At 38.2% G+C, this 27,169-nt stretch overlaps 1 protein-coding gene and 1 long non-coding RNA gene across 2 annotated transcripts in view; one reads left to right on the top strand and one right to left on the bottom strand.

The window, feature by feature from the left end:
- The window catches only part of LOC106955318 (uncharacterized), an 18,070-nt gene extending 4,576 nt beyond the window's left edge, over positions 1–13,494 (bottom strand). The window contains exons 1-2 of the long non-coding RNA XR_001426552.1: positions 13,482–13,494; positions 3,713–3,719 (exon numbers count right to left, since the gene is read on the bottom strand). This is a non-coding gene — a long non-coding RNA (uncharacterized LOC106955318). The remainder of the gene's footprint in view (positions 1–3,712; positions 3,720–13,481) is intronic.
- On the top strand, positions 7,989–27,169 carry tagapb (T cell activation RhoGTPase activating protein b). Its single transcript, XM_015045421.1, has 14 exons — positions 7,989–8,543; positions 10,903–10,988; positions 17,375–17,545; positions 19,872–20,045; positions 22,158–22,199; positions 22,504–22,591; positions 22,694–22,747; positions 23,062–23,131; positions 23,388–23,539; positions 23,649–23,810; positions 24,075–24,184; positions 24,530–24,716; positions 24,920–25,001; positions 25,351–27,169. The coding sequence occupies exons 1-14, from the start codon at positions 8,469–8,471 to the stop codon at positions 26,499–26,501; spliced, it is 2,604 nt and encodes an 867-aa protein (XP_014900907.1). The 5' UTR covers positions 7,989–8,468; the 3' UTR covers positions 26,502–27,169.

The following is a 27,169-nucleotide window of genomic DNA, read 5'->3' as shown; positions in this document are numbered from 1 at the left end:
AAATATATATATATATATATATATATATATATATTTCCTCCTGAGACATTTTTTTTTTTTTGGGATGTTACAGTGTGGCTGCCATATGTTGTTTATATGTCTGATCAGAGCTGTATCCTTCCACGTCTAGTTTCCTAATCGGTAATGATTTTTTTTTTTTCTTTTTCTTTTCGTGCTCGGTGTATGATACATGGGAAGGAGAGGAAATGATGACTTGAATTTACCGTTTCCAACCGTGCTGCACTTAGAAGAAAACAAGCCGAACAGCTATTTAAAGATGTCTATTTTTAATGTGCTTTTCCTCGTCGCTGCCCACACCTGTAGGTGCAAACCTGAAACGAGAAGGGAACTTGAATGTTGGGAGTGTTTTTCTTTATTTTTCGCACATGGGACCAGACCCAGATAAATACAGACACCCGTATATATATTTATACAGAGACCTGTTTATATGCAAAAAAAAAAAAAAAGAATTTTAAAAATTGTTGAGATGAAGAATCATGGCCATAAATGATTTATGATAAACGGATATAATTCCTGAAATCACTCTGCTTTAGACTACAAATTTAAAAGTGATTAATACTTAAGGTAAATGTAATATTTTTTTAGCCTATTTTTGTGGTTGCAGGTGTTGGTAAATACTTTTTTCATCTTGGTGAAAACATGAAGCTAATACATTTGTCACTGTTTATTAAAGGAGTCACACTAAAGTATTGAGAAAAGGGCTTTTGATATTCAAAATATATATATATATATATATATATATTTTTTGATTTAAAGGAATAGCTCAGCATTTCAATTTTGCGCCTGTAAATGATGGCTCTGTCCTGAGAATAAAAAAATCTACCAAATTAAACTTAAAAAGCACACTAATTAGCACCTACATGCTTTATTGAGAAGATGCATTACAAGAAAGTTAAAAGTATTAAATGACGCAACACAGACCGCAATTATTTACCACAATAATGAATTGTTCCTTTAAAACCGTTAAACTAAAAAGACCAAAAAAGAAAAGCCTGAGCATTGATGAAGATGAATATTTTTGGGTCATCCAGGAATGGGATGCATCATAAGCTTCTGTGTATTTTTTGGAGTGTATTTATTGAGCTTGGAGGCTACTTACAGGGAAATGCCACTCGGCTTCGACGTTGCTGTGGTTGAGCAACGGTTAAAATCGTCTCGGCTCCTTCCTGGTGGTAAACGAGACGCAACTGTGACTCTGCATTACCAAGAGAATTGCACCAGAAAAACCCATGAAAGATGAGAAATCCAGACCACCAGTGACTTTTTGCCTGACGCGTCTGACCTTGGGAGCTCAAATATGATGTGAAAAGCGCGACCCCTGACCTCCACGGTTTATAGGAAAGACTTCTGAGAGCCAGCGCTGAATGGTGTTCCCTCTGAACCTGATGTCTGTTCTCGTTTCTGCTCTGTTCAGTTCATCTGTCGGTCTTCTCTGATGCCTTTCTGTCAGTACAGCATTCCAGCCTCTGTGAACTTTAAAACGGGGAACCTGTTTTGTAATCACAGGCACTGTTTAGGTTTCACCATCAAATAAAGTCTACTTTATCTTTCTATTCAATGCGTAATGGCTTCTTTCTTTTTTTTGTTTTGTTTTTTTTTTTCTCTATGAAACATTGCAGTTTTCTGTAAAGATCAGCAGGGGGTGCAAAGTTTCTACTTATTTTTAAATAATGCCTTGGAAAAGGATTCATACTCGAACTTCCTCGCTTTACTATGCACAACCACAAGTTTTAATGAGATTTTATAAGAATAAGTATGAAGTTGACATGGAAAACTACATACCAAGGACATTTGCTACTCATTAAAGCTGTTCTTTCTCTGCCTCCAAGTTCAACTACAGAAAGTATGTCCTGGGTTGTTTGCAATTCTGTCACACTTCAGATCAAAAAGATCTGTGTGAGATGCTGAAATCTTAAGATGTCTTATCACTTAACTTTGCTTTAAACCTTACAACTTATTCCCACACTCATCTGCGATGATTCTTGGTCTTCTTGATGCTTTCTACTCTAATGTCCTCTAAAAATCATCAGAGGCCTTGACCAAATAAATAAATTCCAGTGAATTACGTTCATGTTTTTGGCGGTAATGTGACATAAAGATAAGTTTAAATAAGGATTTTTTTTTTAAACTGTTTTCCCAGCAGAGATTCTTCCTCTGTCTTTCTTGTCTTTTCTGCCTTGCTTTCATAAGTCTTGTGACTTTGTATTTTTTTGTCATTTTCTTCAACCACACACAGCAGCATGCCGTCGTAGTCGGGTAAAAAGGACTAAAAACGAGGAAAAAGCAGGCAACATCTTCATAAAACATAAAGAGCTGTTAATAAAGACCACTTTAAAAGAAAGTTCTGGACATTTAAGGTATTTGTAATGTGATGTTTTACAGATTTATGCTTTAAAAATTTACTGTGTTTTGGTTTTGAAGTTTTTGTGGTTGGCGCCTCCACAAATTAATTAATCCAATATTTTCCCTAAGTCAAAGCGTGATCATTTCTTGGAGTCAAAATGAGGCTTTGAAACATAATGCATGTCAAGCCAAGCATGGTGGAGGCAGCATCATGCTGTGGGTCTGTTTCTAAGGCATGGTGCATCCCACAGTGTGAGGAGTTTAAAAGTGAAATATTCAGTTTTTCCTTAGATTACGACTGGATTGTTGAAACTTTGTCACAGTTCTTTATCCCAACAGGAAAATTATCTCAAACTCACTTCCATGAATGTTTCTGTAGGATTGAATATTTCTTTATAGTCAAGTTTTTTCCTAAGAGGTAAAGTTTTTTAGCTTGTCAAATTGTAATTTCATTTATTATGCATTAAACTTTGACTTAAATTGGGTATATGGAAACATTTTAAACAAGTTAGTCACAAACCAAAGAGCTGAAGCAGACTTTGCTGCTCAGGCAGCTATAAATCATTCCATCTTCTTGATGCTAAAGATATAAGATTTAAAATAGTCATGCCAAGTTTATCACATGAATACAAGGGAGTCATTCTCGGTTACACAGGTTATCTAAATATAGACATTTCTACTGCACACTGAGATGATTGGGTTGTTTCCTAGCAACCCTCCAGTATGCCTCAAAAGTGATGATTCAGTCGTTTTCGTCAAGTTTTCCTCTCTAATTTGTGACTTCCTCTCCCAGATGTTCTGCATCAGTCTGGGCTCGTTACGCCGTTTTTCTTTTTAATCTTGAAAGTGTTATTCTTCAGCAGGCAAATGCCAAGAAGATTCAGCTGGACATCTGATTTTTATTTCAGGTAAATCACTGTAGTGATGCCAAGTGACTGGACCCAATAGAACAGAAGGCTGAAAAAACATCAAAAGCTCCAACAAAGTATCACTTTAAGGATGGGAAAACCTTTGCAGCTGCATTTTTGCAGATTTTTGATTGTTTTTACATTTTCCCCTCTGTCTTTTTTTTATGTTGAATTGTTCATGGTATTTGTCGAGCAGAAAGAGTTCAGACATTTTTAATCTTGGTCTCACTTTTTTATGTGAAAACCAGAAATGTGTACTTCACTATTTAAACTTTAACTGCATGTNTTTTTCCCNTCAAAAAAAAAAAAATCTTCAAAAAAATCCTCAAAGGATAGATTCTTAAAAAAGTTCCAATATAATAAAAGATGTGCTTTAGAGGTTTTCACATCTTAACCATGGGTGTGAATTAATATTCTGAGTTCTGTGAAATAACACAAACTGTTGTACTTGTCCAGTGGCTTCATTTGACCTCAAGACTCTTTCCCAGAACTAACACCTCCAACGCTCCCACGAGTGAGGAAGTCACATGCAAACTCACCGGCAAAACAATGCAATTGAGTCGAGAAGCTGAGCGTGGCTGAAAGAGACAAAAAAAAAAAAGAAATCCCCATTTCATTGGACCAAAGCTTCCCTTTCTAAATTCCTGTTTGAACAGCGCAGGCTGTGTTTGAATGTTTCCGTTGGAAGATGAGCACCAAGAGGTTTAATCGGGTTTTGAAGAATGAGTTGCCAGTGATGTAACCGTGGGACAATGGACTGCATTGATGGGAGACGGCAACAAAGCATGGCAACGCTTTCCGCACTGAATCCGGCGTAAACCTAATTGCATTTCACAATGCTTAAAAAAAACAGTAAGGTTTAAAGCTCAATGCTGTCAGTGTGACAGAGTATGACTTTTCAGTTGAGTGCACTCTAAAAATCTGTATTTTATCTCAATTTATTGGTTTTTTTATGCACTCTTTTGCTATATTGTTTTTGTGTTACCGTGGAGATTGATGGTTACTGTGAAATGTTGCCTTGGTGCAGAGGTGGGTAGTTATATTTAGTAACTTTACTTGAGTAAATCTTTGGAAAAATGTATTTTTAGGAGTACTTTTACTACGCTGTTCTTTTTACATTTACATGAGTATTTTTTTTAAAGAAGTATTATATATTTTGGTCCATCTGATATTGAAATTTTCAAATATTAAATGATTGATGTTTTGATCAGTTACTCTTTACTTGAACAACCTTTTTACCAAATACATTTTTGCCTTTACTTTTACTTTTACTTTAGTAAAAATATGTTGAGGTAGCGCTACTTTAACATACTTTTGGGCAGTCTACCAATCTCTGCCTGGGTGGTCACTAATGTCTACATTGAAACTTGCAGGTGTTTTCATTCAGGCATTTGGTAAAATGAGTTGCTTTGCAAATCGTCAATGTAAAGAAAATCTTTGAGAAGTAAACGAGAGAGCAAATCTGCTGGTTAGTTCCTCTCAAGATATTAAAAGTCACCAGTTAAGTTAGACTGTGCCGGGTGGAAGTTTTGGTAATTTATTAGCAGTGACTGCTTCAATCAGGCCAGTCAGGACAACAGAGGCCTCATCTGAATTGGCTTCGTGCTGAGCTTTTCATGAGCACCTAGAAACCATTAACTCCTCCAAATAAGAAGAAAATGAATCCTACAGGAGCGGAGCCAGCTCATAATGACAACAACAAAAGGCCAAAGGTTGTGTTTGTTTGTTTGTTTGAAGGACTCCTAGCCAGAGTTNACAATAAANCTTTGTTTTAGTATTCAAAATAATTTGTAAATATTTTCAGTCTTTTAAGCACAGATTTAATTTGTGAAAAGTTAAAAATGATTATAACTCAAGAAAAATATCTTCATTTTGCCTCAAAGTGAACTTAAAAAGTTCTCTAAATGCTGTACTTCTTATAACCATGTTACACAAACTTGCAACCTAAGGATGCCTTAAGATTCTTAAAATAAAAATCTGTTTTTTTCTTCTTACATATTTGTTAAAACTTATTTCTAACAGCATAACATGAGACAGGTTCTGCTGGAAGTTTCTTATTGTTAAAAGGGAGTTCTCCTTTTCTTTGGTCAATATGAGGAACTGCTGTCAAGTTCGTGACTAGATGCATCCGGCTGGGTTTCCTTATAGAACGATTTATTTTTCTTGTATTGGTAGCTACGCATTACTTCTGGGTTATATTATGAATGGTCTGTTATAAGGTGAAATATATTCATTCTTTTGCAAGGCACTGCATGTTTCAGACATACTATAACATGTTCAGCTCGTTGACACATTTTAGAACAGTCTCTCTATAATAGTTATCGTTACTAAATTAATATATGGTTAAAATCCTAATAGACTGTTTATTCCGACTGATGCAAAAATGCATGAATTAACTCTAAAAATCTGGGAAGAGTTTTAAAAACCTTAGTGATGGATTTGTTTCAGTAATCGTGACACAAATGACTTTTTTAAAAAAGGGAAAAATGCTCAAAACAACAGCCCCACCATTCACTGTTGCAATTGTTAGGCTGCTTAATTATTTATGTTTTTATATTAAGAATCTTTTCTTTTTAAATCTATGAAAATTATGCTAAAGTAAATTCCTTCACTGAATCAGTTGACCTTACTTACATTATTTGCTGAAATGAATGAGATGGATATATCATAAATAAATATATCTATTCTCAGAGTCACAACATTAAACAATTGAAATGTAATGATAGAATTCAAGTTAAAATAATCAATGATTAACTAACTGTCTCTCTCTCTCTGTCTCTAGAAAATGTACTAAATGCTTTCACACATATTTTAGAGTTAAATCCCCATTAAGAGTGGTAAAACATTTGGGTCAGGCACTGTTTACTGTCTCAGAAGCAATCTTTCGGGTTTCCTCCGCTCTTGGCTCTGTCCTTCCCTCATTTGGAGGGGCTCGTCCGCCTCGGCTTCAACAACTCTATCGCCCTGGTGGGGTTATTCTAGGGTTAGTAGGCTGGTTTTCTGTGGTGCCGTCTGGATATCTCTGTGACGCCGATCTTTAGAATAAAGAACCAAATTGCAAACAATACCAGAGAGCAAGCTTGCTGCATAAAAAGGGTTCTGGTTTCAACTGATGCACAAAAGCAGAAACAGAAACAAAGGTCACTGGAAGATTAGATAGTACTTGAAACGTTAGAGTGAATCAAAAATAACAAAACGGAAAGTTGGACTTTTCTACACACGAGGACAAAATTGAAACTGACATTTACCACTAAATATCATACATTGATTTTTAAATGTAATTCGACAAAACATTTTAAAAACTAAATGAAACAGGCTTGTTTGTTTACATATCAGAGATAGACAGATTTCCATAACAAAAGAATTGCAGGAGGTGTCAAAAGTACTCGCATTCTCTTAAGTACTTATATGACAAAAAAAATAAAAATTCTAGTAAAAATAAAAGTACAGGTTGAACTTTTACTAAGGTAAAGGTAAAAAAAGTACAAGTTTTGAAATAAAGATTGCATTCAGCCACCTCAAGAAAACAGCTGGTAGAATAAAATATTATTTCATTCAATAAAGATTGGGTTAAAGGAGTAAAACGTCAATAAATCTGCTGCTTGAACCTATCTAAGTTAATGTACATTCTTGTCCCAGTCAAGAATTTAATTCAGAATTTAATTCATCCTTTAAAAGACATTCTCCTCTGTACTGTAGAGAATTTTAGGGAGACAAAATTCCTTTATTGAGGTTAAGTTTGCGTGAGAAGCAGGACAAGAGGTGGGTATGAAGCTCTGCAGTGATTGGTCGTCGTCATCATTGTTTTTTTTTTTTTTTTTTTCACAGCTCTTGGTCAAAGATGCATACATCTTTTACGCAGCTCTATGTTTTGTTACCAACAAGGTTTTTCTGGCCCCAGATAATCAGCTTCAAATCTAACATTTAGCGTTCTTAGTTGAAAGGATGGTAGTTTGGGATTGTTTCAGTTTGGATGATTTGCATAATGAGAGTTTTAATGTAGATTAGCACAGTGTTTCTCAAAGTGGGGCCTCAGAAAGTCAATGACATTAGAAGGAAATACTACAATAAAAACATTGACTGTTAGTACATTTTTCATCTTAAATTTGTAATTTTTTTAAACATAAAATCGAACTTACTATCTAAGTTAAAATAACTGTTATTTTAATGTTATTTGCTACGTTCAAATTTCTTTGAAGCTGCTTTTCTCCTTGAGCTAGCAGAGTTAGCATGTAGCTAACAAGCGCGAAATGGACAAATTTCTGACAAGAAAAAGACAGAAGAACTCACCGAAAACTGAATTAGGAAAGTATGAGACAGTATTTATACTAATTGTTGAACATTTGAATAATAAGCTATGAGTTGTGCCGAAATATGGTACTCGCTACAGCACTACACTACTTTAGAATATTACTTAAGTAAAAGTAAAAAGTAGTTATCAAAGAAATGACTTGAGTAAGACTACTTAAGTACAGATGGAGAAATTGTAATGTTATGTGTAAATTCCGGTATTTTACAAACTAGGTCTGAGGGGTATTCTCCAAAAGCCATTAAAGGTTCAGTAGATAAAAAATAACATTAAAGCAAAACTTGTACAAAAGTACGGAAGCCGAGTGCGGACGTTTTCCGCATATACTTTTTCCCGATGGTTTTCTCGAGATAACGAGTCCCAGTGGTTGTGGGAATGGATGGTTGTGCTATACATTTGAACACACCAATCATCCGGCAGTAAGTAAAAGAGGAGCCATTTGAATGTTCTGCAAGCGCCTATATTTCACATGTTTTGAACCAATCTATGTGACCCCGATTGTTCAAACATGTCACCCTCATTAGCCTGGAAATGGGGACAAGTGGGAAGGCCCTAATGGGATGCATGACGATCTCATTATGGGACGAAGTTGCCTCACTGGAGCGTAACATCCCAGGCTGGGATGGTGGGTGTTGGTGCAGGAGGGGAGATGTTGGAGTGTTGAGACTGGGACTGCAGCACCATGAGGTCCGCCACAGAAAGCCCCCCTCTCCTGCTTTTGTTTGCCAGGCAAGCCTCCTTTGTTTAAACCCTCATTAGCAGCACTCAATAGAGAAAGTTTTGCAGAACGGGGGCCGTCGGTTTGCAGCAGCTCTCCTGGCTTCTTGCAGAGCTGATCCTCCATTACTTTGCAAAGTGACAACGGACCTCAAACAGCTCAGGACGGCATGGACCTTACAGATTATGGAGTCGCAGCCATGAGGAGGGGGAGTTATGATGATGCAGCTGCTTCAATGCACCCTGTGAGTATTGATCCAAAATCTAGAGCCAACTTCTGCTTGTTCTGAAATCACAAACAATGGTCTGTACTGGTGACTTCTGTTGTTGTATAGCCAGAACTATTTAAATGTTTCCCATTTAACATTAGCAGACAGGAAGCATGAATTTAATCTATTAAATTTATTGGCGTCCCTTATGATTCCTTGAAAGTTAATGTAACCTAAGTAGTTTTTCAATTCATACTTTACACTTTTTCATCTATAGTTTTCAAGTCCCATGAGATTCATAAGCATGATTTGGAACACACTTCAATAGTAATTAAAACTTGGTTAAATCTACAAGAAAAAGCCTTTTTTTTTTTTTTTTTTTACTATTGCAAATTTAAATGACTCGGCTGGGGCTTTTTCTGGACCTGTGTGCTTCGCCCAGATGGGACTGAGATTCTGCAAATACTCCTGCCGTCGGGTCTGATGGAAAACATTAAGTAGAAAAGCAGTTCATGCTCACTATGGTGGAGGACCTGTGATGCTGTGGGCCTTGTCTTCCAAAGTCCATTGGAGCCTCATTTAACATAGCATAAATATTTGAAGATTTACAGTAAAAGTTATTGGGTCCCTCAGTAGTACAGTTATCCAAAATATAACAACAATAGTTCACCAGATATAAAATTAATCTTCTTCTAGCTGCACTGCGGTAATAAAAGATGTGCCAAATCGTGATTAGTAGATTACTAATTAATTTGTTAAAAACTTCCCCAAAATACTCATAAATGTTATACTGAAATAAAATGTACTGTGTGAGATTATGCATTTCCTTTGGAAACCATACCAAGCATTATTTTTTTTTATCTATCTGTTGTTTAGGAGGCCTTCATACAGACTTTTTAATTTTGAAATATTGTTATTAAATATATGCATGTTAAAAATATTTAGATGAAGTGTGGGAAAGCCAAATTAAAATATATTTTTTTACTATTAAAAGATTGACATAGATAAAAAAAAAATGATTAGAGTAGCAAAAGGACTTTAAACTGTTTTATTTTTATTTTTTAAATAACCAACAGAATGATTAAGAAAAATATTTTACGTGGCTTTCAGTGGAAACCCCCTCCCCAATTTTGTCATTTTTATTTGTTAAAAGTTATGTAATATTTCTGCAAATTAAAATTAAACTACACTTTGTACCTCATTCTACCTTTAGGGGGCGTAGTGAGGCACTTGACTGTTTTTTCCGTCTTCCTTGGGGGAATACAAAAAGTATTATTAATTAAAAGTTTAATTTCTCGCTTTAGTTTTATACAAGTATGCCGAAAGCTTCAAAGCTCACAGTGAGGTTCATTCACAGCCAGAGATGCTGCGGCAGGTGTGTGCCCAGGTCACCGCAGTCCCTTCATGTCCTTCACTTTGCCACGCATGTGGCAGCGGGGCCCGGGCTGCAGACGGAGACCCTTTTATTTAGAACTCCAGTTCCTGTTTGTTTGTGTTTTGCTGTGTTTTCCTTCAGCGTCTATTATGCTTCACCTAATTACTCAGTGCAGCAATTAGAGCACAAAAGCAGCCAGCATGAAAACGCTTCTTGTTTTGGATAAAACACACACAAACAAAAGCTCAAACTTGTGTTTGAGTCTGTTAGGAAAAACTAAGACATGGTTAAAACCTTTATTTTACTGACTGTGTCATTACTCTTAGTTTAAACCTGGCTTGCATAAAGGTGGACTTTCTTTCAAAGGGCAACAGTTGTGACGCTTATTCTGAACATGATTTGGAAAAAGGATAAATACCAATTATAAGAGTTTTGTTGTAATTTTAAAAGTCACTTTTTCTATTGTTAGATATTGAAATAAAGAAAAACCTGGAACTTATTAAAAATACCACAGATGTATTTTCTTCTGTGGGATGTTGAGATTTGTGGAAAATGATATAAATATAAAAAAGGTTCTAAAAAGCTTCCTCTGCTGTGGAAATTCAATACAGTTATTCCATGAGAAAATAAAAATGAATAAAAAAAACGTGTCTGTTATTATATCTGTATTCAAAAACTTTAGTTGGTTCTTTCTCATTTTTTAATCAAAAACCACTGTAGACGATCTGAAGAGCCACTTGTGGCTCTGGAGTCTCGGCTTACAGATTCCAACTCTAGTTTATCATGTAGATTTGTTTTAACTCATATTAAAAGAGAGAAAACATCTTATTTCATTTCATTTAGAATAGTTTCATGTATTTTTTCATTTTATGATCAAATCATGTTTAATTTAATTTAATCAATCTCTCTTAGCCAGAGAAACATTTTCATCCAGAATCTTTATTAGGAAGTCACCAAAGTCTTTTCCTGTCATAAAGCTGCCATGCCTAAATTAACCTTTAACCTCCGTTTCTTTTTCAGCAATTCAGACATTTGGCGCAGAGGCGGCGCTCTGCTCCATCCCTGGTCTTTGGGAAGGCCCTTGGGATGCCTTGGTCGCCTATCAGGTGCGAATCATTTATCTGAAGCAGTTGCTACATGTAAACAGGTGAAGGTGCATTTACACACGTGAACTAAGCTTCTGAACTTCAGATAGCGATAGAGTCTCCCTCGATTTGTGCTACTGTTGGTTCTCACGGTATCTTGCATGTTGTAACTGTGTAAGAGTCGAATTGAAAGCTGAAATACAGTTGATAATAAAGATAGATAAGAGAAACTAGGTTTCTGACAAAAAACTATCAATGTAGTCAAAAGCTAAACTAAAGGTTAAACCACCTGCTTTTCTTACTAATTCTATTATTAGTAAAGTTTCAAATGCCAACATATGTCACCACATTTGCTTAGTCTGCAGATGTTTTTTTTTACCAATGAACCTTAATCTTCCATCTAATACTGATTCATAAAACGAAACTGGTCAAAATACCTTGAACATAATGGAGCAGTTGAAAGGCATTTATTTCCGACGTATTTACAAAAACACATTTCCTGCAGTTTCCTTCTGAAGTTCCGACGAAGGTCAAAATCACAAAACGGCTGCAATCATTGGCACGAACTAATACTTTTAAAACCAGATATAAACAGTGGGGAAAGTCAGTCAAATGATATATTAGACTGAAGTATATACAAATAATATTTTCTCAAACTTCTACCTGTTTTGTGAAGAGTATTAGTCATAATTTCCTAAAATAATCCCAGGGAATGATGCTGCCACTCCTGTACTTCAAAGTTGGTGACTCTTTTCCTGTTTCCCTCCAAATGTTTACAACAGTTTTTATGGCCAAACACTTAAATTTTGGTTTCAGACCATAAGCCATGTATTTAGAAGTTAATGTTTGCAAACCCTAAGCTACCTTTTTATGTTTCCTGTGGAGTCATGGCTTCTTTCTCTCTGAGTGGCCTTTCAGTCCATGATGATACAACACTTAGCTTGATATGATGTTAGACAAGAAGAAAAGATTATAAAAATGTTTCTGTTAATATTTCTCCAAAATGAATTGGCCGTTAGTCCAAAATATTAACATTGATACAAGAATAACACAAAACACTCCACAGTAATCCTTTAATTTGCATGTTTGAAGAGCTTCTTGTGATCCTTTAGCCCAGTAAGAAGAACCGTGTTCTAGTTTAGGTGTCAGACTTCAGAAAGCAGAACTGGCTCAAAACTTTGAGACCAACGAGATCAGAGACCATTAACAGTTTTTTTTTTAAATTATTAATCTAAATGATTAATTCTGTGCTGATGATATCCATAATTTTCTCTGAGGTGTGGTGATTTTAAAATGTAACTACTCGACACTAATGCTTAGAAGAGATTCGTCACTGAATACGTTTTACTTATTTATCTTTTCGTAACTAAAAGAAGCGAAAACTAGTTTCTGTCTGTTTCACAGTTGGATGATACGATTTCTTGATCTATCACGTAAAAAGAAATTTAATAAAAGTTCCTGGTTGCAATCTAAAAAAAAAGTGAGAAAGTTTAAAGGTTATGAGTACTTTTGAAGCTACTCTACTTCTTCGCAAGCAGGTTTCTGTTTGACTCATCTGTGTTTGCTTCCTGTTTGCATTTGTTTATTACCTCTGTTTTTTGTGTTGCTTCATGGTTTATTTTGTAGTTAATTACATTTTTAGTGTCACAGAAGTAAGCATTTGCTTACATTATAAGAAACTTCATACAATGCAGTATTACACAATGCAGGACTGTTTATTAGTCGCTGCTAAACACGAGTAATAAAGCTGCCAAATATCTGCATCTTTCTCAAAATCAAACACACACAATTGACTTTAAAGCCTACTTTGTACATTTAGTAAGACACATTTTACTTTTAATAGTATTAGAATACTACAGAAACATAAAAATGTCCCCACACAAACAGGTGGCAGCACTCAATCTGAAAGTCACACAGAGCAAACAGAGAAAGAAGCACACTTCCTGTCCCCCCTGAACCCACCATGTGTGACACCTGCGACTTGCCACCATGTTTACCACTCGGCACAGCCAGGCCGGCCTCAAACACAGATGTCCCCCGAGGGGTTTTACCCACAAACGTTTTGAAACGATACCTTCAAACTACTCTTAAACTTTCCTCTCCGCCAGTTTTATGTGTCGACAGGATCTGAGTGATTTAACAACATTTGTTTGTTACGGTTTCAGTTCGCGCTTGGATTTCTATGATTCAAGCCATTTGAATGTGGCAAACAAATACAGTAATTCTTAGAAAAAAACCTGTAAATTGTTATACATTTTTTTTTGTACATAAAAGTTTCCTGAAGAAGTTTGTAGTTTAGATGTCAAACTCATTTTCATTTTGGGCAATATAAAGATCACAAATCTCAAAGGACCGGTTTTGGTAGAAAATATTGATAAAACTACCCATATTAAAAAATAACTATCTCTGCATTCGATGAGCTCCTCTTAAAGTTAAATAATATTTTCACATATGTAATTTGGCATTATACAGATAAAACTGATTTGATTTGATTGATAAAACAATATTTAAGACACAAATGTTATTTGAAGGTTCTAAGTATGTCGCCTTTTCGAGACTAGATGGCCACAAAAACAGTCTTTACAGATCACCTAAAATAAAATTAAAGCTTTAGTCTTACTTTAGGAAATACGTTTAACTGCTGTACCCTGTTTTGATGTTTTGATAGAACCGTAAAAGCCAAGAAAATCCACCATGACACCTTCTGCCTACTTTAAATCTTGTTAAGTCACACATGTGGGCTCTGTATCGACCCATCTTGTTTGTCAAACGTTTAACCTTTCCAAGCCGTCATCATCAGGGGGCTGCGCGGAGACCCCCGCGGTGGTGGGTGACTTCTTCAGCGCAAAGGAGACAAATGTCAGACACAACCCACCCTCACAAGACCAGCCAGTCAGTCAAAGCTCAGACATTCGACATCATGGAGGGGGGCGGGCTGTGGGTGTTAGTTTCACTCTGGTGGGTACGCCACTGACGTACACATGCTGAGGTTAAACGCAGTTTTTATTCTTCCGTTTTTTTACTACTATACAGTGTTACAAGTGAAAAGCGCTGTCTTTAACATAAAGCAAACATTTAACAAAAAAGCTATGAATTACAATTTTATATCTAAATAATAATTAAAAAGCTTTGTCCATGAGACAAAGAAATGCAGTTGAATCCTTGATGTTTTGGTGTGAAAAATTATGACCTCATTTAAAAATTTTTTTTCCAATTCAACCTCAAAAAGCAAGCAAACTCAGCTTCGTATTGACAACACCACAGCTTTTGCTTTTCTTTTTTTTTAATGTTGTTTATTTTAGAGTACCAAAAACTCTCACACTGTTTTATTTGTCTGCGTGTTATGAGTCATCGATCGTAGGCCACAGAGAAAACGCAGGGAAACCACCTCCGTGGAAGCGATTTGAATTTCTGCTCCTAACCAAGAGGCAGTGGGATGAGCGAACACCAAAGCTGGTTTCACACTCGCTCAACATAAACCAGTTTGATCTCCGCTTCAACTAGCTTAGACACAAACATCAACAAAAGTGACTTTCCTGGATTCGGTTAATCACTTAAGCCAACTTTTCCATAACAAATATGATCCATTTGTTTATCATATTTGACAATCTTATTCATGTGTTTATTGGAAAATGGTTGCTAGTTTTTTGTTTTTTTTTCACACAGAGGGAAAATGAACCCCTTTGAAGTTTAGCTGCACCTTTGTGTGGTGCTTCCTGATACCTACAGAGTCCTTTCTTCCCTGAGTAGGCAGTTTAGTTTTAATGTACGCACACAACTTCATCTATGTGAATTAGAATGTCATTAAGACGTTTATTTCAGTAACTCGATTCAAAAAATGAACTGAATCCTATAGAGTAACTCCACACAGAGTGACATATTTCTAATATTTCTGGTAATTTTGATGTTTATGGATTACAGCCGAGAATAAATACAAAGTTCAGTTTTGTGGAAAACTAAATTAGGCCATAAGACCAATAAAATTTGTTTTAAAAATTATGTAAAAATAGCAACCTAGTGAAAAGTATGTGCTTGCAATTTTTTGTCTGTGTTCTTTTTCCATAAATTACTGCTTTGGTGCGTCTCGTGCATATTTTCTGTGGGATTTAGGTCAGATGAGTCAGGTCGCAAACAAAGCATAGTGACACCATGGCCTTTAAAGTGAGTATTGTTACTGTTGCGTGGGTAGATGCCAAGACCTGCTGAAAAGCTGCTGATTTTCCAAAAATTAAATCCAAAATTTACCTGAAAATAGGACTTCGGACCACAGAGCAATTACACTTTTTCCCCTCAGTTCATGTAAGTTGCTTCTAACGTTGTCTCTCATTCAGTCTAGTCTGTATGAATCTCTCACAAATTCTTGAATCAGCATTGCTACAAGATTCAAAGGATGCCACTTTACGTGTCAATGGGCATTTTTTTCTTCCACTTAACGTTCCCATGATATTCTTGGGTACACAGCAATAAACACTTAAAGTCAACACACTGAATGTAACAGAAAGTTATCTTTTTGAGTTGAATTTCAATCGTAGAGTACGTTACTGAGGTGAAGTATTAAACTTTTTAATGATCTCCTAAAGCATCGAGTGAACTGACTTTTATTAGGATGTGTCTGTAACTCCTCACAACAAATTAAAATTTGCCCTCATCTGTTTCTGCTCAGACAACCGGTTAGAGGAAGTTGAAATATTTTGAAGTGCCTTTGAAATATGAGCACTGTACGTGTTAAAGTTTAATATAAAAGCTTGTATATAGAGAACGTAGCTGCATTAACAGTTTGTTTCACGCTTTTGCTTTAAAAGCCTGAGTTTCAAAACAGCAAAACTTTTTTAAAACCTTATAACTTTATGTAAAGCACAACCACAAGTACATTTTTCCAAATTATAAAAATGAACAACTATCACACTCAACATTTTAATGTGCATGGCTGAATAGCAACCTAAAATTAAGCTGCTGATTGTACCCTACAAGTCGCAACTATAATTGGTTCAGCATTTTGCAACCATATAAACTAAGTGAGCTGCCTATCACTACAGTTCTACAGTATTTAAAGACTCCGCTGGGCATTTGTACCACCGACAGAGCTGTGAAAAGTATTTGACACCTTAGAGCTTTACTGTGTGTTTCACTTACATGTTTCAGATCATAAAACTTATAATGTGTCCTGAAACAGCAAAGCTGCCCCAGAAGGTCATGATGGCAATATAACAACTGTTGGTGTGACTTTTTTGTTGTTGTTAAACCCCAAATGCAAAGGGTGTTTCACAAAAACAAAGGTAATGTTCTACCTTTGTCTTTCCATTAAACAGAACAATTTCTCAGAAGTTTGGAGCATCATCACAATATATTTTAGTCTTTGTTAAGATTAGTTTCTGTAATACATAAAATGTGACATTGAAGTAAAACAGAAGTAGACAGTAAGGGGGGAAATGCTTTTTTCCACAGAGGAGCTAGTTGGGGGCAGTGTCAGCATTATAGTTAGCTAGGCTAACTGTTATCGTCTTTATTAGGACAAACGATTTTAAACTGTTGCAAATGTTGCATAAAATACCAATTTGTGTTGTCCAGAAAAACTACAATTCCAATCTGTGACATTTTAAAATAAAATGTAAAGAATAAAGCCAAAAATGTTAACATGTCTGCTTGTTGGCCTGTTAGCTTATCAACCTTATAGTCACTTTTGTTGTGATGTTTTGCTAACAGAGCAATAAGGTTTTTCAAAGCATCAGCGTAATAATTACAATAGCTATATTACCTCTAGTAGTCAATATGAATGCTTTTACATAAATAGAGAATAACTAAGTCAGTTAAAATGTTAATTATATGTCATAAGTGAATACAGGTCTTTTTATATTTTTGTGCTGTTATATAAAGGGTTTTGGTTTTCTCCTGCTCGCCACTATAAGTTTTGTACAACACTTCAAATCAAAGAGAACCATATAAGATCATACTGTAATTGAATACATTTCATTTACAATTAAATTATGAAACACTTTAATGCTAATGATCGATTCCAGTATTGTTCTTCAAATTCTCTACAACCAGAACTCTCTACAGTATATGACTATTTGAGGTTTTTACTACTCGAGACATCGAGACATGAATAAAAAACAAACCAACAATAATAAGATATAGAAAGCAGGAAGTGACCACAACTTGTCTGGATTTACCCTTTTTACACTTGCTGTTTCAAACTGATACTAACCCAGACCATCTGCTTTGTTTTTCTAACGATGACCTTTACAAATATTTTAATTTGAATAAGGTGATTTCCCAGCAGTTTAAGGATTTGAACTTCTCTTTCCATTAAAGGCAGGATCTAGGAAACAGCCTTCATTCTTCTGGAGTCTGTTTGGCCTGGTGAGGCTGAGAATCACTCATGCTTTGGTGTGTGTCCTCTGCCTCAGGGAAGAGGCTCCCTGCTGGGTGTCTGTTGAACAGAGTCCATTTGTCCTCGGTTTGACCAGCGAGAACGGTGAACTGCTGCTGGACGAATGCGTCCAAGTCACTGAGGGGACAAAGACGAAGGAGCGACACCTGTTTCTTTTCACTGATGTCCTCATCTTCGCAAAACTAAAGTAAGTTTTCCCTACATTCCTATGGATATATCGTTTGAATTAATCTGGAACAACAAGTTGAGTGTAGTTGATTTATAGGCTTAGAGTTTTTTTTCTTCTTCTTCTTCTTTTTGACGGGCTTTCTGTTGAAAATGCCACGTGTTTGTTACAGAGTAAAAATAGGGAAGCAGAAACAAACTGTGTATTTTTGAACTGCATGCTTGGACTGTTGGGGAATCTCCCAGCAACGCAGCGCAGTCACACTGAGTTTACATTAATAGAAAAAGAAAGCAGGGTGCTTCCCTGTGAGAGACGTTATTAGATGGGGAAATCAAAGGTATTCCCTTGAAAAATTTGTTTTTCTCAGATGCCTATTTCAAACCATAAGTAACTTTTATCTGCTTTTAATTTAAGCCAAAGTGCCGATACAGGTACAACATAAATTAACTCTAGTAAAAGGTATCATCTAGCTTTTTTAACCCACAGAACTACTTTAAAACAAACCTTAACAACTTTCACTGTAACTTGTCTCACAGCTCAGTTTAGATCCGATCTGTTTGTAAAAGTCGGTGGAAGTTTTATAGCTTTTGAGTGGGAGGATTTTCACAGTCATCTCTGTACCACAACCTACCCACTGTTCCTGTAGGTATGCACAGCTGGGACAACAGCACGCTACAGTAAACCTGTTCATGAAAACCAATTACTTCCACAGATGACTTTGCGCATCATTACTCATTTTTCAGATTTCTTTTGGAGAGACTGTCAGTTGTTTGGTCACGTGATAACAGTTGTTTGCTGTGTCTGGCTTTAGACACTTTACTTTCAAATTTTTTGATGATTACTTTAGTTGGGGAAAAGATGGTTGGAAAACAGCTTTGTATCATTCGCTGTTACAGTTGAAGATGCAAAACCCAATTGGAAAATTGTACAAGGCTATGACAAGGCTTTTTGTTTATATACCACTGAGAATTTCTACCTACACACACAATCACATACAGCTCTGGAAAAAATAAAGAGACCACTGAAGTGAACCCTATTGAAAACCTCATGGTTATTCCACCAAATATAGATGTGTGAACTCTTCCTGAGTGAAAACATCAGTATTGTTGTTTCTAAATGAATATGAACTTGTTTTCTTTGCATTATTCGAGGTCTGAAAGCACTGCATCTTTTTCATTATTTTGACCATTTCTCATTTTCTGCAAATAAATGTTAAATTTGTCAGCAGTTCATGGAATAAAAGAACAATGTTCATTTTATTCAAACATATACCTATAAAATGTAGGTATATGTTAATATTAAGTGGTCTCTTAATTTTTTCCAGAGCTTTATGTGTGTAGAAAATTTGATTTCAAATGGGATTTAATTTTTTTTTTTTAGAATTGTTAATTGCTTATATAAGTTTGATGTTCTGTGAGAGACTGGCGACCTGTCCAAGGTGAATCCTGCCTCTCGCCCGGAACGTTAGCTGGAGATAGACACCAGCAACCCTTCCGACCCCACTAAGGGACAAGGATGTAAAGAAAATGGATGGATGGATGGATGGATGGATGGATGGATGGATGGATGGATGGATGGATGGATGGATGGATGGATGGATGGATGGATGGATGGAAGTTTGATGTTGGTCAAGACAGGATAAAAAATGGCACCCACCTATGTATGTGCCACCTAAGGCTGCATCAGTCACACCAATCCTGTTTAGTTCACTTTAATCAAACTCTGGCTCGTTTCCATGAAAGTCCAGTTTGTTTGGAGAGGTGTGAATGTGTAATCGAACTCTGATCTCTGGTCTGCCTACAAACCTAGGTCTCGGTTCCGTTGGTATGTGAATGCAAAGCGGACCAGAGACCGCTTCAAAAGCAGGAAGTGAACTATAGTTCAAGATATTCTAGTTAAATTTAACCAAAATAAGCGTGCGAGTCTAGAGCCAAAGGGAGAAATGGCTCACGGTCATACGGATGCTGTTTTGTTGGGTGTTTCACTCAAATATCAGCCTGTTGGTTTTAGAGCACAGGTAGTGAACTGCACATATAGGGAAATTCATTGAAATGTCAAGAACAAATGTAATCTAAAACATAATTTCTCTGTTTCAACAGTGAACGATAAACAGTGGATGGTTTGGAAAGTAAACCTCTTTGAAACACTCGTCAACAACAAAACTCTTCAAAACAAAACTATTTTCTGATCATTTTGTTTACAAAGTCTAAAAGAAAAGTCAATAAATAAGATAGAAATTTATGGAACTGAGACTTGTACCACATGGACACCAAACACAGGTATAAATAGAAATCAGAAAAATGATTTAGCTCTCTTATTGCTTCTCTTTTCGGTTCTGCTGGAACAGGTCAACAGCCAGCTACCGCCTAAAGCAAAGAGTGAACCTGGAGGACGTTTGGCTTTGTGACTTTGAGGAGGAAGAGAAAGAAGAGGAGGACGACAGTGGGACAGCGGGGGACGTTGATCCCAGGCTGACTCTTGTCCTGGCTTGGGCTCTCACTTTTTGTATCGTGTGTTTTCGGTGAGAGGTCAAACACACAGCACTTGACTCACACACAAACAGCTGCATGTAAGCAGGTTGATTCACAAGTGTCTCAAGCAGGATCATGCATTTGTGTAGCAATGAGTATCTTCATGTGATCATTGCTTCATCCATGCAGTTTTCAACACTTTTTAAGCAAGCAGGAATAATGAACCCATGGTTATTCTTTCTTTTAAAGTGAAAGGACATTTGGTTTTTAAAACTTTTCCCTGAAAAGTGTGACAGGTGTATCTGTTGTGGTGCGTTCACACCAAACGCGTTTTGTGCGTTACATTCAAAGTCTCTTTGAAGGCGCATCGAGGGCGCGTAAGGTGCATAAGACGTGTAAGACACGCAGGATGCGTCAGATGCGTCAAAATTGCTCTGGTTGTTGTCTCACTTTGCCGGCCAGTTTGTCAGACGCTCAAAACGCTCCCAGGGCTCCAAATCGCGCCACACTGGAGAAGCGAAACATCGACGTGCCTCCACATAGACTTTGAATGTAGACCAGAGACGCCTGATGCGTGAAATGCGTTTGGTGTGAATGCACCATTAGGGTATGTCTATTCTACGCCAGCTTTGAACATCTAGACTGACATTTTACCCATTAGTCTTAGCAGAATAACTCAAGATGCGACGCATTCTCAATTGGATTTTATTCTGGGCTTTGACTTTGATAGCTCTATCTGTATGTTTAAAAATCTATTATTTAAAAATCTATTATGTATATCTCAAATTTAGCCAGGTTTGGGTCTGTACTGGTTCCAAAAAATAGCCTAAGCACTTAAGAAAATCACTGAGATGTTTCTGGCACAAAAAGTTTATTTCCTTGGTGTCTGGAAAATGAGCCCTGTGAAAACCTCCCGAATATAACTTCACAAATCAGCAGGGACTGCCCGTCACCTAGCAACCGCACTGAATTCCAGACCGTCACCTAGCAACCCAGGTGGAGCTCCTGCACATTTAGTTAGCTACACTTACCGCTGTATGCGCTGTGCAATGTCTGCTGAAAATTACAAGTATTTTGTTGTTGACTTACCATACAGAAACCACTTTGTACTTTCTTATTGGTTGTGCAGGTGTGTATGTGACAAAATATAAAAATGTAAAATGGGAATGAAAACCTTTTGAAATTCGGTGTAAAAAATGTTTTTCCTCAAAATGTCTTGCAAATCATTAACTGAGAATATGTGCACATATTCAGTAGTAGAATGGTCATATGATGTGTGGCCTTTCGGAAAACGAGGAAGTACCAAAAAGAAAGTTGGCCTGGAGCATCACAAGACAAAAACTCTACAACAAAAATAGGAAGTTTGGACATCGCCGCAAAGCACGTCTCCGTCTGAGGGAATTAACGGCAGAGGCTGTCAAGAAATGCAGGCTTTTACTGTAAGGATGAAGTGCAGGAAAAACCTTACTCATCCTTTGTAGTCAAGACTTTGTGATTGGCTAAAAAGGAATGAAAGTGTATTTTTCCCTGCTGTGAATTTCTGATCACTAAAGCTGCACCAGATGACAAATTGCTCATTTGTGGTGCTTAGTGACTCCCACGTTTCTCGCAAAGTCATCACAATCGAACACTGGGACTGTGTTTTTCACCCATTTTTGTATTCCAAGAAACTGATTAATACCCAAGTGGGTTTTGAGTTGTTGTGTTTAAAGATGAGAACACTTCTCTTTTTGTCTGACTGGACTTGAGTTGTGATTCACCGTGTGAAGGTTTCACATTTGCTTCGATTTGGAGCCTTAGATAAACAGCGTGTCGCCATTTTAACAGACAAAACACGAGTGCCGGCCGGTATATCTGATGTTTCAATCCCGAAACCTCACAGGTGAGCACGTGGGTACGCGTATTTGGGTCGCCATCCTGTTTCCACTGGTGGACAAAGCCACCGCAGCGCTGCACGTCTATGAGGAAGTGGAAGGTGTCTGAATGGGGCATGCCGTGACGCTGCTTCCTCTCCCCATGACTGAGATACACTTTCCACCAGAGTTGTTAAAAGACGCAGTGGATGCGCGGCTCGTCTCATTCCTCCCACTGTCAGTCGAGAAGCGTGTTGGAGTCGCTCTGTGGATTTAGTAACTCATACCATGCTGTTTTCTCGCCCACAGCTCGCCTGAGGTGAAAGAACGCTGGTCAGATACTCTTCACAGGTGAGGTCAATATTTAATCCTTTTTACCAAATGTACATATTTTACATATTTTCTGACTACTGGTGCAGCTAAATGTTAAGATCAAGTGGACTGTTGAGATGAAGCTAAAAATTAATTCATCAAATTCCTGAATGAAGGTTTTGGTTATTATAAACATAGAAACTCATAAGGATTCACTGTTTAAACTCTTAACACCAAGCTTTAATTTTCTATTTTAAAGAATATATATATATATATATTTAGAGCAGATCTTGATGGAAACGTGCAGCATTTTGAACAATTTTTGTATTTATCGCCATTGCAGAAAAATTAGAGACGCAATAACGAGGACTGGTTGTGCTTCTTCCTCACCCCCGGACGTCCTCATGAAGGTGTTGAGTGGCAGCATCGCTGTAAGTCTGCACTGCCACGTTAAACTGGAACTCCACTGAACAAAAATTCAAGCTTGCAGTTAAACAATTACACTTCTCATAACATCTTTCTTTTGGTTACAGACTAAAACTCTAACAGGAGGTGGCATGGAGCAAATAATTGTGCTTACACCGGAGGTAGGTCAAAAGATAAACTTATTGTGATCAAAAATGTGTTTTTTTGTGTGTGTATATATATGCAAGTGTAGATATGTGCAGGATGTACAGTACAACTTGATATTGTTGCAAAAATCTGATAAGGAGATGGGAGGTGACTGCTTATGCCTCTGGTGACATAACCTTTGATCATTCATTTCATTTTGGACATGTTGCTAAGTGCTATGTGGTTAAAATTGAAAAAGAGCCCCTGATTCTTCTGCTTTTGCTCTTGCGTGCTCATGTTCCTCTTCCATGTTCATCACCACATCTCTTTTCCTTCATTATGTTTCCAGGGTGATGCGAAGAGCTGCGCTTTGTCAAAGCAGTTGAACAATCAAGAGGAGCGACTGACACAATCCTCTGGTGAGTTTGAACAATTTTTGCACACGTCTTCCTCTGTGTGTCTCTCTCTCGCGCGTGCGGTGGCTATGGTGCAGGTCTCTGCCACCGTGCAGAGGGGGAGGGCCCATTAGGTTTGAAAAATTAACCGCAGAGTCGAAAAAAAGGAAAATCTAGCGCCTGCTTAGGTTGAGCAAAACAAACTTTTGTTTGCACTGCGTTTGTCTCAGTCATGTGATGTGTTATCAGATTATGCTAACGGTGCATTTGTCGCCTTCAGAAACCAAATGGAACCTGGTGAGGAACAGGATGAAGCTCAGGAGGACTTCCAGCAAGGCATGCCACGCAAATAAAGGAACCAAGAATCAGCTGTTTGGGCAGCCACTTAGCAACATCTGCCCAGATGACTACTCGCTTCCCAAACCCATCACAGTAAGTTTATTTTGAAATGTTGGAAATACAAAAATCTTTTATCCCATGTTTCTGAACAGCAAACACCTACTTTGCTGCATGTTTACTCACTGCATCTTGCTCCCATCAGGACCTGCTGCTGCTGCTGAGGAAGATGGGCCCGTCTACGGAGGGAGTGTTTCGGAAGCCGTGCAACACCCGGCTGATGAAGGACCTCAGGGAGCAGCTGGATAACGGCACAGACGTGGACCTGGAGAGTCAGCAGGTCCATCTGCTGGTCGGACTGCTCAAAGTGAGTAACACAGAACACACTGGCATTCTTAAGATTAAATCGCTTTTTTTTTTTTTTTTTTTACAACTAGAAATATCATTGGTTTGCAAAAAACCTCACATTGCTACAACAATTTACCGCACCAGCTGCTATCTGTTTTCCATCATAGCTGCCTTAAACACTAAAGAAACCATCTGTACTATGAAGGATCTTAAACCACCTTAGAATTATTATTATTTTTTTTACTGTTCCTGCAGCTCATCCCTATTTATTTTATTTTTGCAGTGTTTCCTGAAAGAACTTCCCCACAGCCTGCTCAGGTCTGACCTTTACAACAGGTGGACAGCAGCTCTGGACCATGAAGACACCGAGCAGCGAACTCTGGAAATCAGAAGGTGAGTAAAGCTACACCCACTCCCAACTGGTCTGCCCAGAGACATTTTTATCACCTACATCCTCTTTTCAATGGAAGATGTGGTATTTATATGTGGAAGGACATCTTTTGTGTTTTTTTTAATTTTTTTTATCAATGCTTATGCGGTTAACAGCAGACAAAGGGTTTTCTGAGCGGAGTTTTTTTCTGCAGAATATCCCACTGTCCGCCATCTGTAGGCCGTACAGAAGCCACTTCTTCTTTCTGTGTCTGATCAGTTTAAAAAAGGGAACAAACTCTGAGCAAGTTGAAGACCGCCAAACTTATCTCCTTCCTGTTCTTTTTCTCTTCCTTCCTCCGCTGCCAGGGTATTCGATGATCTTCCAGGGCCCAACAAACTCCTCCTGCAGTACCTGGTCTGCCTCTTCCACTGCATCCTGGAGAGCTCGGACACCAACAAGATGGACGCCTCCAATCTGGCGGTGTGCATCGGCCCCACCCTGCTGCAGCTGGATGGCACGCCGCTGGACGTGCAGAGGGAAAAGATGCAGAAGGTAGAAACTCTTGAGATGAATTTGCTCTCTCACTTTTTCTGCTTTGAAGCTTTGTGGTTAGCTGTGCAGAAAACCTCATGAGTTTTCACAAGCCAGATCACACTTGCAAGGGACTCTTTCCTCTAGATTATGGTGTAGAAACGAAATTATGTTCTGTCTGGATTGTTTTACAGTCTTTTTCCTCTCTTTTTTTTCCTGCACAGGCCACAGAACTAACTCAGTTCCTGATTGAGAACTGTGGGATTCTTGGAGAAAATATTCCATGCTTGCTGGATACAGATGAAGGTAATTAAAGACTAACTCATAAATTAGAGTCCAAAGCATGGGCTTTGAAATTCTTTTGTTTGGCAATGGTTTGCCAACAAAATATAAAATCATTGATGATTCAAAACATTGGGAAATTCTCTGTTTTTCTTGTAACAGTGAAGTCATTTTCATGTTTTGGATCTTTAATGATATACATATGATATACAAATAAACAAACTTTTGCATGAATTTTGTGGGCCACCAGTTGTTCAAATTTGCCAGTTTTGGTCCCTGGGTCATGAAGTTTGGACACATTTTCTCTAGAGACTAAAGCAACACATACACTGTATCTATTTGTGTTAACTGTTGTCTCTTTCCCACCACGTAGACTCCCTTTCCTCGGTCCACCACGACTCTGCGTACGACAGCACTGACCCGGATGGCGATGGAGAGGCGGGAGAGAAGAGAAGCTCCACAGATGGAGGCCGTGGCTCGTCTTCTTCGTATTCATCCCTCAGTCCCAGCATAACCACCCCGTCCTGGCAGTCTGACGCCGCCTTCGACAACAAGGCTCCCTTCAACCGCCGCTGCTCCGAGCCCATCCTCCTCCTCCCGGAGAGTCTGGAGAACCTGTGCAGCCACGCCAGGAGCCACGACGACTGCTCCATGCAGCGGGACAACTTTGACGGCCAGCCGCTGAAAAAGCAGATCTCAGACGACTCCTTCTTGCTGAAAAGCCGCGGTGGAGCCAGCTCGGTTTTGTCTTTCCCCAAGCTGAGCTGCAGCTCCAACATGGATCCGCTGCCCTACATGGGCAAGGACTGCTCCTGTTCTTCCCTGGAGAGCACCGCCTCGAACCAGTCGGAGAGCTCCGTCTTCACCAGTTCCCCCATGGGCTCGCCAAGGAGTTCCAAGAAGGACAACAGTCAGGCTTTGGTGACGACGAACGGCAAGCTGGACGTTCCCAAGCTGATTTCAGAGGAGAAGAGGCGATCGCAGTCCATGAGGGTGGCCTCCAAGGTCCTGATGAGAACCAGGAGCTTGGGTGCCTTCAGCAGAAGCAGCCTAAAGAAGGACACTCAGAAGGAAAACCCCTTCCCAGAGACTCTTCAGGAGGATTCGCAGAGTGAAGCAGATCCCTCCGCCGACGTTCTGCTCAAGCCACGCCCTCTGTCCGCCATCGAAGTGTTCAAGCAGGTGGACAGCAGGCTGCCCTCCAGGCCTCCAACGTATGAGCAGGCAGTGCAGAACATAGCGCCCCCACCGCATTACGGCTCCATGACCGTACAGGACGCCATAACGCAGATCAGGAGGTCCCGCCCTTCCTCTATGAACTATGACCTTCCAGTCAGAGAGTACTCATACAACCAGGACTGCTTCTCTCAAACGGCACAGGACACAATCGTGGAGCGGCGGCAGCCGTTTCGCCAGAGGGCGATGTCCGAGTCGGTCTCCAAGGGCCAGCATGAGATGGTGTCCCGGAGATGCAGCCAGCCAGTGTTTGAGGAATTTTCGTATGCAAAGGAGTCTTACGTTTGAAAATACTAAAAACGTTCCTCTAAAGTAGAAATAATTTAGTTGAAATTGAGTGAAGCGAAAGCAAAGAGTTTGTTTCCTTCTGTCGCAGATTTGGTCACAGTTTTTGTATAGTTGCACTTCCAATGATGCCAGCATGTTTGGCACTATCTCTGTGCATTGTAAATATGCTTGCAGCACAGTTTTTGTACAAAAAAGTTTATTTTTCACCTTTTTGTTTGAATGAATGTCAGTGATGTGCCACCTGTGAAGATGGACATCCCCAGTAGTACTATTAAAGTACAAACATTACATTATATGTAGTTACCATGATAGATATTTAGTCTATCGCCTTGTGAAGCTATGAACACAGTTTGCTGTGGATGAAATATGCTATGAGTTTCTATGTTTGGTGTGTTTTATGTGCAACACATGAGATCAAGCACGGTCCATTTTTCTTTCTTGTTTTGCTTTTTGTGAATGCACTTCACTTTTCACAGTCTTCCTCTTCCACTACACTAAAGCACTTTTAACGATGACTAGTTATGCTTTTCCTATTTGTATGCTAAATTGTAAATAGGTTTACACACCAGCAGATACAAATGTCTGATATTTGTAAAGCCCAAATAATATAAATGGTTCTAGATGACTCTGTGAGAAAATAAAATAAAAATAAAGTATAAAAAAATAAA

The sequence above is a fragment of the Poecilia latipinna genome, unplaced genomic scaffold (genome assembly GCF_001443285.1).
Source record: "Poecilia latipinna isolate Pla-1442-1.1 unplaced genomic scaffold, P_latipinna-1.0 Scaffold725, whole genome shotgun sequence".
In the NCBI taxonomy this organism is placed as follows: domain Eukaryota; kingdom Metazoa; phylum Chordata; class Actinopteri; order Cyprinodontiformes; family Poeciliidae; genus Poecilia; species Poecilia latipinna.
The sequence above is the reverse complement of the archived record's forward strand: the minus strand, read 5'-3'. Positions and strand labels throughout refer to the sequence as shown.

Excerpts from the sequence above, each read along its gene's own strand:
- tagapb (XM_015045421.1), top strand. The coding sequence starts at position 8,469 with ATGGACCTTACAGATTATGGAGTCGCAGCCATGAGGAGGGGGAGTTAT. Across the intron at positions 8,544-10,902 it reads CAGCTGCTTCAATGCACCCT|CAATTCAGACATTTGGCGCA; the intron begins GTGAGTATTGAT and ends TTTCTTTTTCAG. Across the intron at positions 23,132-23,387 it reads GCGACTGACACAATCCTCTG|AAACCAAATGGAACCTGGTG; the intron begins GTGAGTTTGAAC and ends TGTCGCCTTCAG.